General features: G+C 37.1%; 3 protein-coding genes across 5 annotated transcripts; all 3 read right to left on the reverse strand.

The window, feature by feature from the left end:
- Positions 1–198: 198 nt before the first annotated feature.
- On the reverse strand, positions 199–4722 carry LOC111199282 (mitochondrial proton/calcium exchanger protein-like). Of its 2 annotated transcripts, none has more exons than XM_022689061.2 (15): positions 4489–4722; positions 3588–4229; positions 3201–3513; positions 2693–2839; positions 2529–2617; positions 2351–2443; positions 2124–2250; positions 1885–1949; positions 1639–1813; positions 1281–1475; positions 1138–1185; positions 906–1052; positions 736–818; positions 546–661; positions 199–466 (listed from the first exon to the last, which is right to left on the reverse strand). In XM_022689061.2, exons 2-15 carry the CDS (start codon positions 4142–4144, stop codon positions 366–368), a joined length of 2256 nt encoding a protein of 751 aa, XP_022544782.2. In that variant the 5' UTR covers positions 4145–4229; positions 4489–4722; the 3' UTR covers positions 199–365. The 2 variants fall into 2 exon arrangements, with proteins under 2 accessions (XP_022544782.2, XP_048591905.1); XM_048735948.1 differs by having other exon boundaries at positions 3588–4193; positions 4489–4699.
- Positions 4723–4945: 223 nt separating this feature from the next.
- Positions 4946–9052, reverse strand: LOC106426256 (polygalacturonase). Its single transcript, XM_013866969.3, has 4 exons — positions 7605–9052; positions 6851–7140; positions 6537–6765; positions 4946–6215 (listed from the first exon to the last, which is right to left on the reverse strand). The coding sequence occupies exons 1-4, from the start codon at positions 8058–8060 to the stop codon at positions 5997–5999; spliced, it is 1194 nt and encodes a 397-aa protein (XP_013722423.3). The 5' UTR covers positions 8061–9052; the 3' UTR covers positions 4946–5996.
- A 610-nt stretch (positions 9053–9662) lies between these two features.
- Positions 9663–15792, reverse strand: LOC111199283 (type II inositol polyphosphate 5-phosphatase 15-like). Of its 2 annotated transcripts, XM_022689063.2 has the most exons (11): positions 14933–15792; positions 14455–14707; positions 13464–14274; positions 12963–13087; positions 12448–12532; positions 12122–12287; positions 11979–12019; positions 11609–11870; positions 11016–11139; positions 10362–10722; positions 9663–10296 (listed from the first exon to the last, which is right to left on the reverse strand). In XM_022689063.2, the coding sequence occupies exons 1-11, from the start codon at positions 15672–15674 to the stop codon at positions 9898–9900; spliced, it is 3369 nt and encodes a 1122-aa protein (XP_022544784.2). In that variant the 5' UTR covers positions 15675–15792; the 3' UTR covers positions 9663–9897. The 2 variants fall into 2 exon arrangements, with proteins under 2 accessions (XP_022544784.2, XP_048591907.1); XM_048735950.1 differs by having other exon boundaries at positions 11979–12287; positions 14933–15791.
- Positions 15793–17314: the final 1522 nt, after the last annotated feature.

The following is a 17314-nucleotide window of genomic DNA, read 5'->3' on the forward strand; positions in this document are numbered from 1 at the left end:
AACAGAAGAAGAAACAATGGGAACAGAAATGGTGTTGGTCGTGGTTCGGTTAAAGCGAACTACATATCTGCGAATCACGCTTCTCCAAAGCCTAAATAGTGAGTATGTGAAATATTTTGTCCATGCTAACCAATCGACGATATTTTATTGATTCAATTTGTTCATTCATCTATTATCCCACGTTAACTCATATCAAACTCATATAAAAAAGCTTTTCTTGAAGAAACCAATAATGTTGATAACAAAAAAAAACGTGTCAAGAAACTTATTATGATAGATTTTAGTCATACTATATGAATTTTACTTTCCAGTAAACAGAAAAATGAATCGTGAAAATGAGACAACACACAAAAGAACAAACAATCTCAAGGCTTGGTTGGCTCATTCGCAGCCTCCTCAGCTGCTTCTTCAGCATCTTCAATCTCGCTAGCTAACTTCACCAAATCTTCCACCAGAATTTTGCCATCTACAAGAGGGAAAAAAAAGAGCTTCGATCAAGTTGAAAAGTTAAGGCAATGGAAGAAAAAAGAAAAAAGAGTTGTGACCTTTATCCTTAGAAAGATTCTGAATAAGCTCTTGAATTCCCTCTTTGCCCAATGTGTCCTTTAGGTACATCGCAGCCGATGCAACTTCATCTGGACTTACCTTTCCATCATAATCTCTGTACATACAAAATTGTATTTATCGACTGCCAAATTATTCAGAAACAAATCTATAGGATGATTCCACACAGACCTGTCCAGGAGTCTCCAGCGGTTTCCAATCTTGTTATCGACGTCATCTATTTCCTTTTCAAGTTTCTGGAGCATTGACTCAACCTAAAGATGGAAAGGTAGATGAAGATGAGATTTAATAAGACTTTCTATAGTTTATTACAGATACAGAAAAATAAACTTTGTTGTTACCCTATCTAGCAGTGCAGAAGAAGTTTTATCAGCGATTGCTTTCTGAGCACTTCGGTCACTATCTTCTCGAGCAGCTAAGTAAGCTTTCCTAGCTTCTTCCTCGTCATCTGTACCACCTTTCTCTACCATGCTGTTGTATAGATCTACCTGTAACATAAGGAAGATAAAATTACTCAGAAAAAGTCCAAGAATGTAAGATTAAAGCTAGAAGGCAACACAAAGCAGATTTTACCTCCTTTTTAACTAGTTTGAGGAACTCTTCACGCTCCATGCTAACAGACTGGGATCCAAACAAGTCAAAAAACGATAAGCATTAACTGTTTTCTTTACCTCTTATAGTAAAATAAATGGAGATTGTGGTAAAAGCCTTCATACAGATGCGGAAGCTAAAACTGCCAATGCACGGCTGAGCTCACAGAGCTGCTCATGTTTCTCAAGTGTTTTCGCTATCGCTTGTTCATTAGCATCTTTAGCTGTAGAAGCCAGCATCTCATCCAAAGCTACATCTTTTTGGCTTGAAGCAGACTCTTTCATCTTTGCCATTTCTTCCTCTTCTTCATCCTCTTCCTCCTATATTCAATTTGAATCCCAACGTAAGCAAGAAAAGAGTTTCCTGGTAATATCTCAGCAACTTCATGCATGCAAGAAAAAAACTTCCAAGGCTCCACGGAAAAAGAGAAACATAGTTTCCTCAATCATGCATTTACTTTGGTAGGAAAAGAAAAAGAAAGACCTTGATTAATTCTTCTTGCATTTCTAAGTATTCTAACTTCCTCTTCCTTTCTGATACAGAATCTTCTGATGACAGAGCTGTGACCCCAACTGTGTCCAGAACCTCGTCTGGCAGAGAAGAGAGAGTAGCTTGGACAGCCTCTTCTGGCTTGAGTTTCCCAGACATCGAGAAAGATCTGAAAGACAAATACGGGAAAGTCATTTTTAATTCTGTCGTATAGTATATTGAGTTGCAGGAAAAGCTTACCTAGAGAGAATTAGGAGGGATGATGGAACTGAATGGTTGAGGGACAAATCCAGCCAGTCAATTAACTGCAAGAAAAAAGTGATTTGCAGATCAGAAATCACCTATATGTTTAGTTTAACTTCTAAAACAACACATGTACCAAACACAAGATCATTCTTCTTGTTCACAAAGAGTATCATCTGTTTAATACCACCTCCAGAAAAGATTGCATGCTGAATAATATTTAAACGTGCAATAACCTGCTGTCTCATTTCTTCAACTGAACCCAATTGAAGCATTCCTCTGTATCTGCAAGCTTGGCGAAGTTCAGCTTCTGAGAGAGACTCCACACCCTCAGCTTTGATCAACTTATCATCCTTTTTAATCCTACGAAGTCCAAGGAACGGCAATGCCCAATGGTCATGTGGAAATGAGAGAATAAATTGAGACAAGAAAAATGGCAGTATAAGCAGAGTGGTGAACTTACTCCTGTAATCTTTTCCGAAGCATATAACGTAAGTATGCATCCGTTCCAAATGGGCTAATACCCATGTATTTGCACATATTTACCAATCGAGGCCTGCAGTTAAGAAGATTATATATAAACAAAACAAGCCAAGAGAGAAGTAGTACCGTAATATATACAATTTTGACTAATGTGTAACCTGTTAATGTTATCCAATGTAAGCTCATCATTGAATAGTTTTGCAAAGCCCAAAATTTCATCATTTGAAACACCTACTCCTCTTCTGACCTATACAATTGATTAACGAAGGTATCAGTCTATCGTGACTAAACAGAATAGTACAAAATAACAAGAAAAGCAAACCTTGTTCATGAATCCATCTAGATCTTCTGCTGTCTTTTTTATCTCACCGCTGCGCGAGGTTTGGACTTCCTTTGCCATTTCTTTCACAGTATCTTGGAGAAACTTTGCATACTCCATCCTTGCATTCAGCCTTCTTTTCAGTGCCTCCTAAAAAAGGAAACGTTCCAAGAATTTTAGCATCTAACTTGACAAACAGGAAAGAGTAACTGTGAGACGACAAAAGATCAATCAAAATCATACTTCCCAGATCAAAATAGTAAAATATAAATATGATTTGTGTATCTTTTAGCATTAATAAACTGAGCCTCTTTGCTCTTCTCTTCCTAAATTTGTACACTAGTTTACTATCAGCATTGAGTAGCCTTAGTACTCTAAATCAGTTTCAACAAAAGAAATTCCAGTACTCAGATGTAAGAACGTGTTCAAAAGATTAAAAATTCTTCTAGGGAACTAGATCAAGGGCTAAACATTTCTACCATAAAGAACAAAGAAGATTTTTTAACAATACCTCTTCTTTCATCTTGTCCTGGAAAGTTGACGGAAGCATGTTTGGAAACAGCTTCAAAGCTACAGGTAGCAAGAACTCCATGAACGGGACAATAATGAAAACTGCAACCGGGACTAATCTAAAAATGTCAGCAGTGGTTCGAGTGAGTTGCTGCCTTTCCCTCCTAGAGAGACCTTTCCCATTAGCAAGTTTAACAAGCAGCCTAACACTAATCCTGACATCAGCCCAGAGCAACTTTGTCCCCAGCCAGTAGTGCTGCAGGGTAGATTTAAATTCATCTTTCCAGTGGCGAAGCTTGATGGCCCAGTCCTCCCTGCAAAAACAGATCATATGTTAAAAATAACAACAAAATTCCATCAAATACAGCTCAAAAGCCACAATCCTGACCTGCTCATGGACGCAATAGCTCTCAAAGCAGGACCAATTCCAAGAAGAAACGCCCTCACACGTTGCATAATGTATACATCAGATTTTTGCGATTCTTCCAATTTCTTCGCTTTAGCTTTAGCTTTAGCCAAACTCAGCCCCTCCACTGCTTCATCACACTCCTCCGGAGAGGCTTCTTTGCTTTGTGAAGTAATCTTTTCTCCCTTTTTATCATCATCAGGCTTGTTGGCCGTTGCCACAGAAGACCACAAAGACTGTTGAACCGATCTATACCCCAACGGCCACGGGTAAGGAAACTCTAACTTTCCAACTCCTCCGTTACTAAAATTAGGAGACTGAAGCAATCGACTTGTGTGAAACCCATCCAAATTGGAAGTGAACGACTCTTTATTCTTGAGAAAATAAGGCAATTTGGAATCAGGTTTTCCAGAATCCAGACCCTTAATGCTCTCATATCCTTGACGCTCAACGCTTGAAAGACATTGGATCGTGTTAAACTGTTCACTTAGAGACTGAACGATGTACTTCCTTCTTCGGAGAAGCGCTCTTGAAGCCATTTTTTTTGCAAGTAATGTTTAAAGCTCTATACAGTATGAAACCAGCTAGCTACACACCATCAAAAGCCGAACTCTACAATGTTATCTGCATAGTGATTATACACAAACATAGCTCACTACATTTGATATTCTACACAGATTATATCATTGATTAATCACAATCATTTTAATACTCTATGATAGATCATTCCACAAAATGACGAAACAATTCAGATTTTCACTAAAATCGCAATAGCATATGAAATTACACACGAAGAATTGATTGATTGATTGATTGCGATGAAACTAAGATGATGAGAGAAACTAGAAACTCATCAATGGAGAGGATTGATTGTGCGACTTACATCTACAAAGAGGAAGGATCGATCAAACGCGAGAGAGAGAGAGGAAGTGGAGGATACTTCGAGCTTCAAATGAATCGCGTCGTGACTCGTCACTCAGCCCTGAGAAGAATGATTCAACGTGTTTCTGCTGATTTTGACCGTTTTGTTTCGGGTCGGGTCGTGTCCTATCCGAAATTACAAATAGTCAAATATCTTCTACCCGGCTCCGGATCTCTCCGGGATGTTTTGTGAATATTCTTCTTTTTTGTTTTTTTTGCTAATGATGAATATTTATTTTGTATTGTGAAAAGTATACGGTCGACATATGGTACTAGACTTTACTTTTGTGCATGTATTACATGAATTTAAAAAATAATCTCAGTAGTAGCACTAAAAATATTATTATGAAAAGAGCAATCAAAAATTAATATTTATTAAATTAAACTGTTCACAATAAAAATAATTAATTAATAACTTTTATATAAGATAAATGTTGTCTAGTTTAAAAAATCTCAAAAACGATTTTCTAAGAAAAGAAATTTAGAAAACATTCGTGAATTTGTTTGAAACCCTCTAAAATTTGAGTTGGATAAATAAACATACATTTTAGAAATATCTATATATCTTAGGAGTTTGGCAGAATAATTATATTTATTTGATTTTAAAAATATTATTGAGGTGTTTTGGTCTTTATTTGTTGTCAAATATATTTCTAACGTTGTACTATTTTAATTATTATCAAATCGTAATTTTTTATGCGTCTCACAGTTTTCTTTTACCTAGTGGTTGAAATGAGACTAATGATGTAATTTTATTTTGCATGAGGAACTAGTAAATGTGTCCAATTTTTTATTTCCATTTTATTTAACTTCTACTCTCCTTATTTTATCTTCCTATGGTTTAAATTGATATTCTTGTACATCATGTTGTTTTCTGCGGCCTTTGGTAGTACTGATGTTGATACCATGTTATTACGAACACTTGTCCGTGAAAATCATGTGAGTAGTTTTTCAGTTCGTGATAATGAGTGCTTAGTATGCATTTTTGGTGGTATTGGATTATTGAAGAGGAGGTGTAGCCTACTTATAAACATGTCAAACACTCTGGCAGTTCCTTTTTTGAATAGTTTATGTAATTTATTCAATCTTTTCCTCTTTTTGAACATTTGGTACGGCTGTTTGGATTGGTGGGCTGCGTTTTTCTCATTTTTATATTAATCATTAGCATTGATTTGGAGTACTCTTCAAATCGTTAATTCCATTTTTGTAGAGTTTCGAATTCCTTAGTTTAGAACACATGCATTGCGACAATGATTCGTTTGCGTGAAACTGCTGAGCTCCTTTTTATTTATTTACATGTAAGTAGACAGTAGTTACAACCACATGATGTATATATACAAAGAATTATTTACAAGGGTTATAAAGTATATAAACCCATAATGTGTGTTAATAAATTACATTCAGTTTCTATAGGACCAGTATGATGTTTGATTTTACAAGTCTTGGTCAAGAAAAACGAATAGAGTCCGATCAGAGACATCCGTTGGGTATAACCAAACCAAGTTGCTTACCGGAAGCATTGATGCAAGAAGTCGTTGCTGCTCCACCGCGATAAGTTAGATTAATTGCCTGCATTCGTATCTGAGTGCATGGGAATCTCTCGCTGCAATCCATCTTTATAGCAACTTTTGTGGCCGATGTTCCCATGATTCCACTGTATATTACATCGTTTATTTTGATTCCCGACTCCTGAAAATTTTAAATTCTTCACATTAGTCACTTATGTTTTAGAAACAATTCACACATGAATATTAATTCCATCTTCTAGTTAAGTTCTAAGATATGTAAATAAATAAAAACAATTCACACATGCATACAATAACCAAACTTCGTTTTCTATTTGTAGAATCGTTATTGAAGAATTTTTAAAATATGATGGATCATTTATCGAATGTGTTTTTATTTGAATAATATTAATTATTACCAAAATTGTTATCGCATTTCTTTCTACTTTTTACCAATTTTGGCTTTGCAGTAAGCAATATAAAAAATCATTAAAGGAAAAATGACCTCAGTAGGGCAATAAGAATCGCCAGGGCAATAGTTCTGGTCGATGAGGATAGGATAGGAGACGTTGACCATAAGAGCCCCTAAGAACCGAACCCTCTCCACGAATCCTTTGCTATGACGTGGCCACGACTTTATCCTTAGCCCATTGTCCGTTCGTACGAACACTGCCTTCTTCACTGTCACGTTTACCACGCCTTCCTCCTCTAGGTCCTTCGCTAAGCTACCAATGCTGGACAAAATAATATATGTGAGACCAATATAACTAGACCAATTAATAATACTTGTAATGTATCACTAGGTGTTACTATATGTACCTGATTCCATGACCAGGACCACAGGTGATTCCATCTACCATCAAGTTCTTTGTACCAGGTCCGATAGATATACAGTCGTCTCCAGTTTTGATAGAAGCATTTCTGACCTCGATGTCAGTCGATTTCTGAATGTGAATTCCATCAGTGTTGGGGCTATCATCTGGTGCTATGATGCGGATATCCTCAATCTTTACATTGTTGCATCGGTTGATTGCTATGTGGAACAATTGACTGTTCAACGACAATACTCCTATGATCTTGACGTTGTAAGAGTCCATGAATCTCAGTGTCTGCGGTAAATATATAAGGTCATGATTGTTATTTTTGTTTGCATTTTCTTATAAAAAATGTAAAATAAAAAACAAAAATCAACTAAACTAAAAATGGCCAATTTGTTTCTTTTTATATAAAAAGGAGTTTGACACATACACCAATTTGGAGTTTTCTATTTAATTTTTAGGGTTTACGCTTCAGACTTTAGGATATAATTTATTAATTTGTTTATTTTGGAAAATATAGAGTATTTTAATATTTTGGTATAAAATATGGCATATATGTGTATGAGTCTCCTTTAAAATTGAAAAACAAAAGTTGTACTAAAAGCAAACTCTAATAAGCTGGTTTTAAACTGTTATATTCTCTTTTCATTTGTTAAACTCAAAAACGAAGGCAAAGGAACATTTTACAAAAGTTTGGCCTTAAAATTAAAATTAGCGACCCAAATTAATGATTTCAGCTAGCACATATGACATACCGTTGCACCTTCAGGGCAGTTTTGACCATTGGCCTTGCAACTCCATAGTGTGGATCCTTTAGCATCAAAAGAACCTCCAAGAACAGTAACATTGTGAACACCAACAAAACTGAACCAATTTTGTTCTTTCCCAAGCAACCTGTAATCTTGAGGACCAATCAAAGTTCCATCGACCCTTAGGGTTATCTCACGGCTTCTGCAACTTTCTCCTTCAAAACGAAGCTCCCGACCAATCAAATACCTTCCTTTTGGCACGTAAATCATGGCCGAGTCTTCCACTCGACACGCTGAGTCCCATGCATCCGAAAAGGCTTTTGTGGAATCTACAACTCCGTCTGGTTTCGCCCCGAAACTCAGAACGTTAAGACTTGTTCTTGCGTCAAACTGAGCAAAACGGGACATGGTAATTGTTACAAGGATGGTAAAGATGTGAACCAAGCTTAGAGACGATGCCATTTGTATGTTTGTTTTTACTGGAATGATATAAAAGCTTAATTAAGAACGTATTAACTTCCGGTGAAAGATTCTTTTTGATGATTCTATAAGTGTGCACGTGTGTATATATATGTTTTAAGGTTTTGGATAAAGAGAAGAAAGCTTCATTGTGGTTTAAGGAATCACAATATGAAGCAAACGGCGCGCGTCGCCATCAATTTCTCTACGGTATTTGAAAAACGAGTTGTTTGGTTTCCAAGTAATTTAGAAACCTCCGTACGTAACGCTCAAAATATATCCTCTTTTGTTATAAGTCAAGTAAGTATGAAGTGATCCTTCTACTTTAATCATTTTTATAAGATGTTATATTACAATCATGACCGTTTCATAATTTGGTTCTACGTAACTCAATATATAAGATTTATAGCCTTGATTACTTTTTAACAATACAAATTTGGTTTTAGACCTAAAGCAGTTCTTCGACCATACAACAAAGGAACGAACCATAACTCCATAAGACAAATTGTCTTTTTGTCATCAAATTGTCTATACTTTCTAAAGAATTTAAAACGGCCATATATATTTGCTATAACTTGTGAGGTTGAAACCATGATACCAAGCTCTTGGTCACAAAAAAAGTTATCTGAAAACATATGTGAATAGAGTCGAGCTCATTAGAGCTTTGAACCAATGGATAACTCATGAAATAACTGTGTAACTAGTTTCTCACGAAATACTTTCTCCAAAAAGATGCGAAGAAATTTGTTTCAAAAATAAAATTTTACGTTTTTATGCATGTTTATTATGTCATAAAAATAAATTCTAAACTTTGAAAAAAATAATTGTCTGTGATAAATTTATGTTAATTTAGTGTTATAAAAAATAGATAATTACAGAAAATAATATATTTATAATCAAAATTTAATATGTATTTTAACGTGTATAAAATTCAAATATACATCTTTTTAAACAGAGGGGTATAAATGTAATGAAATTCAACGAATCATTCCATATCATGTTTAAAGTTATTATCTAGTATTATACTGAATGTTCTTTCTTCGTTTTTCGTTCCTTTTTTAAGCCTTACTTTAAGAGATTTATATCATACATGCGTAGTTGAAAGTTAAGCATCACATTGCTTATAAGATTGTACAAACTTACTAATTAATCATATACTGTCATCGACCCAAAAAAGCGTGTGTTTACCTGATTTTCCATCTCAACCCGCTTTAGATGACTTGTATATTAAAGCACATTGAATATCTTGTAACTTGTTCACATTATAAGAATATAATCATCTTTTATATAATAGACTGATGACTGGCATAACTTAATATTACTAATACCAAAAGTAAAACAGTATAAATTTTATAATTTAATATCTGATAAAGTTAGACTAATTCAAAATATAATGTAATTTAATTAAATAATAAATGCTTAAGAACTTTTAAATAAATGTATGGTCCTATTAAAATCATAAATTTATAAATATAAATTATAAAACTTGTTAAATTTATACAAACATAGACAAAACATTGTATTTTTTGTTTTTGCTTTTGCTTTAAATGAAAATTCATTTCTATTTTTTTTTTCAATATGTTTGCGTTATGAGAACTTGCTAGAGATTTTCAAAATAGTATATTGTTACAAATTCATCACTTAAGTTATCAGAGTATTATTGAGAGAGAGATACAAAACAATACAAATCCATTACTCTCATAAGCAACAACAACATATTAGCCTCTAAACAAAAAAACGCAAGAAGCTAATCAATTTCTTTTGTTGTCTTTTCACACAAATTTTCCCCATTAGAAATCCATAAAAGGCAAGAGTTGCTTTCACCTCACTCTATGTACACTTACAAAAGACCCCTCCGAGAGAGAGGTGGCTCCTCTTCTATGGACTGTGCAAGTTCCTTTAACTGCTCAACCACATCAAGCGTATTGCTTAGCTGTTGATAATCGGATCGATGAAGAGCGTTTATTTGTCCTGAGGTTTTGGGTTTATCATCGTAATGTTTCTTTGCCGTGGTGCATCCACGAGGGATATGACGCACACGTATTCTATGGTTTTTTGTTTGGGTCGAGAACCTTCCGTGCACCACGAGCACCAATATGACTTCCTCATCTCTTGTGTCTTCACACCATGAGTTCTGAGCAACACCGTCCACATACTCTTGTACTGTTGGGAAGTCTTCGAGGCGGACCGAGACCTCGGCTATTTGGTTCGGCTTGATTATCCCCGTTCCTGGAGACACCTGTTTACAAAAAAATTAAGTATTTTACTGAAATTAAGCTCCTAGAAATCAAAAGAAGAACTAACCTCCAGCCACTGGGGAAACCCGAAAGAGCCTCTTGCTCGGTGGTCGTGTGCCTGACCGTCTTCCTCTATGATAGATTGACCTTCACAGATTATTTTGAAGAAAGCAATGTGCTTCTCGCTCTTATTCGTGACACGCAGAATCGTTGAATCATGATTCTGGAGAATTATATTATTAGTGCTGACAACTGTTTCTGGAACCTTGCTTAACTCTCCAAGCATGACCTTGATTTTCTTATTCGTGTTTATGATGTTCCCCAATTCTTGTCTCCTAACTGATTCATCGACCCGGGCGATCTTTACGCTAAATACACAGCGCACGGGCTTGTGGTCACTGTCTGTTACATCCATGCACGCATCATACCTTCCAAAATCAAAATAAAGAAGTGCAACTCTCAATCCTTGCTCAATTCTAGGTTAATTATGAAGGAAGGTCAAGGACTGTTAAGTAGCGACAACCTATGCTTAAGTCCTTCGTTATAGTAAGCTAAAAATTTGTTATCTCAAATGAAACACTTTTCATTATCTGTTTATGATCTAATAAAACATATGGAAACCTACGACCGTGATCCTCTATTTAGTATGCTTTCTAGTTTTTTTACCGTGAACTGACACAGCAACCTACCGAACGTATCCAAGGAAAAACAGGAAGCTTACTGTGATACAGAAGACACCACTGGACAATCCAAACTGCAGTCAGCTCCCACATGACTCTTGCTATCCCGATAGAGGATCCTATCGCACCAGGCAGGAATCCGCTTCTTTTCCCCAGAATCATATCCTGCAGAAACACAGCTTCAATGTTCAAATACGATTTCGGCAACTCAATGCCCGTTCAATCCCAAAAGCCCTAGGCCTGGATATAGTAATATTATCACAGATCCAGCCTCTTCCCATTGAAAAAAATCACGTGACCATATTATAGAAGCCAGTAGAAAGTTTAATATCACATATATTTAAATTTCCTAGGTAGATACAAGGCTAACTTTTCAAACTATAGTTTGTACTTTTCCTCTGAAGTACTACTGTACTAGGAGAAATCCACATTCTCAACTTTCCAAAGTATCGACCTTTAGGTTTTAGGCTACCTACCTAGCAGAGAAAAGCTTGGATGTTCACAATTCATAATGCAGTCAACTTAGGAAGATTTGGAACTATGAAAGAGAAAAAAAAGAAAGATTTGGTACAGAACCTTGAACTATTATTATACATAAGAAATTATTAGAAGCAACAAAGAGAAAATCACTGACCTGCTAAACCAGCTTGGTGCCTTTCAAACTTGTATGTTGGAGGAAACCCGATAATTGCCTCACGCATCCCTTGAAAGACATTCCCAGCTTCCATTTCAGTATGTAGCTGGTCTTTTTGTCTTAGCCAGTCAAAGCATCTTTGAGAAATGAAATCCCTTGTTTCATCATAAGTTATATCGTCCAAGCGGTAGTTAAAATCTCCAAGAAATACGATCATGTCTGCTTCAGATAATTCAGGCCTTGCTTCAAATGTGTTGACAGCCTGTGAAAATATAGCTCTTAGGCTTTTGAAGAAACTACATATTACAGTCTCTGCTAGAGAATGATAGCAAAAAAAAAAAAAAAAAAAACAATCGAAGGAAGTACGTACATTTCCACCACGAGGCATTGAGACACCAACTGAAGCACTAGCTGCAATGGAAGAGATCAATAACAAGAGAGACCAATGAATAGGCCAAAATCGATAAGCCAAGAAGGCAACAGAGCAGGAGAGGAATATATTTCGCAGCATACCAGCTCCTGAATTGAGTGAACTAGACTGGCGTGAAAAGGCCATTGTTCGATAAACATGGTCAAAGTCAGCATTTCGCCGGCTAACAGCTTCAAGGTGTGCAGCAAAATGACAATTTACAAAGCACAGTATTCGATCATACATTCTGAGTCGAACACCTACTGCTCCCTGAAAAGACAAAAATGTTCTGTAATTATAGAGATGAGATGATAAAGAAATCAAAAAGTGGACAAGAACCATAACAGTTAACATCAAAATAATACTTGAGATAATCCCCTATTTTTTGTTGATGATACTCGTGAGCAACTATTGCCGAAACGCACCATACCTTATTACCAATCGCTCGTCCAAAACCACAAGGAACCGCAGCAGCGTCTACATCTCCCACGTGAGGCTTAAGGTCATGTCTCACCCTGAAAAATGTATCTCCTCTATAAGAATATAAACTTATAAAATTCATTCAATACTGGTAAGTGAAATGGTAAAACACGCCCAGAGAGAAAGTATGCAGCATATAAATCGGGGGAAAAGAATCCCCAGAGTCAACAAAGGAAGGATAAGTAACACCGTAATCTTTATTCTCTCTCCTTAACTTTAGGACCAAATCTTTTAAAAAATCCAATAAAAATCAACCAAATCTGAAATAAGATAATTCAAAATGACAAGTTATTCCTATGCTGTTATTTAAGAACTGCTCTGTCGAAACAAGATTGAAAGAGAACATTTGGCAACTGACAATTAAACAACTCAGATGAGCATAAATAACACGGAGTATGCTTCATCTATAAACATAGATTGTCCAAATGAAATGAAACGATATAAGTGACTTCAAGAAGGACTAACCATACACATATGAGCAACCCTGCTAGCTGCCTAGAGCCAACACGAACAAACGATGAACCCTCATCCAAAGTTTTCCCTATCAGATCCATCCACCACTGACCTAGTGGACTACCCTCAAGTCCCACCTGCATTTTCGAGGAAACAGAGTTAAGAAATTCAGAATACCAAAATGCATTTTACAGACAGGCTATTAGCTGGTCGTACAAAACGTATCCCCTTAACCAGAAAGAGAATGAAAAAAGGATGTGTGTGTGTGTGGGCGTGCCCGTGTGCTTCTGAAAATTTATTTACTAGAAATAACTTAAAAGCAAAACAAAGGTCACGAGGATCGCGCAAAATTAAGGCCAAACAACTGAGGCATTTAACCAGATTATGTTCATGTTGTCTACTCTTCCCTGAATTGCATAACTTAAATAGCATTGGTGTTGCTTCACCCAGAAGAATGTCATACACATTAACACATAAATATTTCCCGGTAATACTAGGTAAACGGCAACTTACTGTTTCTCTTGCTGCGGACATTGCAAGAACTCCTGCTCCCATTTCAACTTCTTGCAGTCCAACAACTACGATCTCAACTCCAGTTGCAGCACAGCCTAACCAAGATACAATTGAGTCGGTTGAAGCTCTACCCTCTCCAACGTTCCACGTACCAGCTAATATTTTCAGATTCTCGATCCTTGAATACAAAAATTCTTTCCCAGCCAACTCAGCCCGCAATACGTTGTCAAGGGGCCCTGGAGAAGTAACATTCCATCCTCGGATACCTCCATGATACGCAAGGGTAAATAAATAACCACCACCAATAGCCATTTTTATTACAGGGCCACTATGAGCCACCCATCCTCCAAGCAGCTTTCCCTCAAGGTCCAATACCTGAACAGTTCCATTGGAATAACCAACCCACAGCCGAGAACAAAAAGTAAACATGCAGAGAATACCAGAAGACTGGTATGAGAACTCTTGCAAGCAATTACCATTCCCATCCCATCGCATAACTACGCCGTTTGCAGTTCCAGTCCAAATGAGTCCATCAGCAGATATGACAATGGCCTCAGTCCTTTTACTATCATCACAAAACCCCCCTTTCACTGCAGCACGGCGAACAGCATCAGCTGCTCCCATAAGAGCATTACGCGACCGCTGAAAGAATCCAAGAGAAGACTGACTTTTCTCTTTCCTTGAAGCAGTGGCAATCCTCATCTTTGCATCTTCATCAATGCCAAAATCAGGAAACGCGGACATGTCATTTCGATTTTCAAGCTGCCCATCAATGTTGAATACTTTGATCAAATCCCTTGTGCGCGCATCCCTGACATGCAAAAATCAAACAGAAGACAAACAAAATTCACAACAAAGTTACTCAATGGTATACGAAAGTAGATAATGTTTATCAAGTGTATTGATTAAAATGCTTTGAAATTTTGGAGATCAGACAGAATCATAAGGCTGAAACATAAGAAAGGCAGACAAAAGCGTGTCTCCAACTTACCACAAAGCAAACGTCAGGGGACTAGCACTCCATACTTTTGCCCTTGTGTGATCAGATACCAAGAATGTAACATCTGATGTCAATGTATTAGCAAAACCATAGGCCGAAGTCTGGTTCCTTGGGTCAATATACGATCTCTCTACTGATATCACAGCCATGTGCCTCTGTTCCATTTTCAAAGAAAGAGACTTCCCCAGACCTTCCCAGGGCCAAACTTTAAGAGCGCCTCCCTCAGACCCGGACCATATATCTCCTAGACAACCGATAACAAAAGTTGTGACATGAGAGAAGGTTAAACAAAATATAACTCGTCTGCAAAGGTTCCATAGTTTATATTCAGAGGTAGACATAGAGATTCCAAAAGGCAGTGAAAGGCTAACTCAACGAGATCATATATCCACCTAAGGATGATTAAGTACAGGAAGTTTCAAGTTCACTACTTAATCCATATCGATTGCTAAAATGTCTATACACTCACCGTAAGATGAGATGGCAATGGAGAGGACCGGACCACGATGAGCTTGCCACGATAAGGCTTCTTCAATCACATGGTCGTCATCTCTCAGTTTCCAACACCTAATCCTCCCGTCTCTATGCCCACTCCAAACCACTCTACTACCTTCATCTCCAATCATACAAACAACAGAGGACCCAATCTCCATCTCCGAAGTCTCCTTATACGGCGCCGTATCCTCCACCTCTAATCCCCTCCCGCTTCCGTACATCCCGTCGAAGTCCCACACCTTCAACCCACCGTCCTCAGCTCCAGCCCACAATTGCCTCTCCGTACTCGTCATCGTCCTCAAGAACCGTCCGATTTGACTTTCCCTCAGAGGATGAGGCCTCACCTCGAGACTGGGAGGCCGATTCGGATGAACTGCGGACCTGATCGGAACCTTGAAGATCCCGGTCCCACCGCACTTCCCGACGAACTCCGGGAGAGAATCTGATCCGTCAGCGTCGTTCTCAGGCCCGATCGCGTCGAAATTGCCGTCTTGGCTGAGGCGACGGTCGAGGAACTGGATCATGTAGTCGATTCGCTTGTTGCTGTCGTCGACGGAGGGAGCGGAGGGGTGAGATTCGTCGCCGGAGGAGGAGGAGGAGTAGGAGTAAGAGCAAGGGTTGAAAAGCGTGGAGGGAGTAGCCGCGGCGGAGGAGAAGTCGGAGTCGTTGGGAGTGGTGAAGAAGGAGAAAACGTCGTCGTTTTGATGATCTCCCATGACTTGGAGTTTTTACTTTGAGCAGAGTCGAGGGAGAGAGATAGAGAGACGAAGTTTTTCGATTCGGTAAAGCCTCTCGAGAGGAGATATTTTTGAGAAGCAGAAAGAAGTGCTTGAAACGTGTTGCTACGAACCTCCTCTGGTTAATATTCTTTCCTGGCCAGTTAAAAAAAATTATATGGCTACCGTGAATCACATTTTTATGAATTTTGTAAATTAAAAAAAAAACATCGATCTACTGCATATAAATAAGATTTTGACTAAAGTACATGTGGTTGACAAAGAAAAAACTAAAGTACATGTCAATATTAATAGTACGGCTATCTGTTAGATTTATTTATTCAACCAAAAACAATTTTACATCAAATATATCTATAAAAAAGTTGTTTAAATAATAATGAAAAACATAATTAACTTAATTCTACCCTCTTGTCAATGATTTTTGCAAGTTGATATAGCAGTGAAATAAAAGTTCGCCATGTCGTCTTTGATTCATTTCTCTCAAGATGCTATGAGCGCAGCTTGAAACAAGTATCGGTTTAAGAAAGTGGTTGTCATGTCATGTATACTCTGCGAGATCAAAGCAATAATGTTATATCATTCTTTTTTGCCAACAATATCTATACTAGTTCGAATTACACATTGATTCAAAAACCAAATCAATGAAATATAATCAACATAAAATATATATCAGAAAGCATATTCTGAGCTCTTATATGAACTGGTTCCACTAATGCTCTTAGTCTGAACATATCCCACTAATACTCTCAGTCTGAACAGGTTTTACTGAGTCTATGTGAGCAAGCTCGAAATTTTGTCTAAGAGTTGTTTATGTTGCATTTAACTTGTTTTCCATAGCAACATGTGTCATAAACATTTTCATTTGATGTCTCAAATTTAGGTACCCCTTGAACCACATCTCTTTTGAAGTCGACTTAATTAGAACATGAAAACCCATATGTCTCATCTTCTTGCGCCGTAGATCTAGTTGAGATTTTACATGCACCAAACGTTTACTGGATCTCCCTCACTTATAATAGTTCTTACTTGATCTAACACCGAGCATAACTATACTTCTGGTTACATCAATAGCCTTGAAATCAGTTTTAGTGAATATGAATTTCAAGTCATCATCACATAACTAGCATATACTGATGAAAATGGCTTTCAATCCTTTGGAAAGCACTCACAAGTTGTGGTTGGTTTGGATTCTCAATGGAACCAACACCATGATTTGTTTCTTGTCCACGTCACTAAAAGTAACTCTTCCACCCATCATAGGAGAAAGTTAATCCAATATATCTTTTGTCTTCAGTCATATGTTGTGAACATTCATTGTCGAAATACCAAGAATTTGAATTTCCAGTCTCAACTGAAGACGTAAGCTACATTCCCCTTCATATTGATTTCAGTTTGATCCAATTGTCTTGAATTATTTTGACAAAGTTTCACACAACAACATCAGTCTTGCAATGCCTGCTTCTAGGAAAATATAGATCTTGCTTTGCTATCCAAGCTTGGTTGTTCTTTTGAAAAGTTAATAGACGCAAATCAATAGCAATCTATTTTGAATTAGAAAAACTCATCTCTAATTTGAGAATTTAACAATATGTTTACGGAATTAGTTTACGAGAAGACTA

Source organism: Brassica napus, chromosome A7, assembly GCF_020379485.1.
Source record: "Brassica napus cultivar Da-Ae chromosome A7, Da-Ae, whole genome shotgun sequence".
NCBI classification, from domain to species: domain Eukaryota; kingdom Viridiplantae; phylum Streptophyta; class Magnoliopsida; order Brassicales; family Brassicaceae; genus Brassica; species Brassica napus.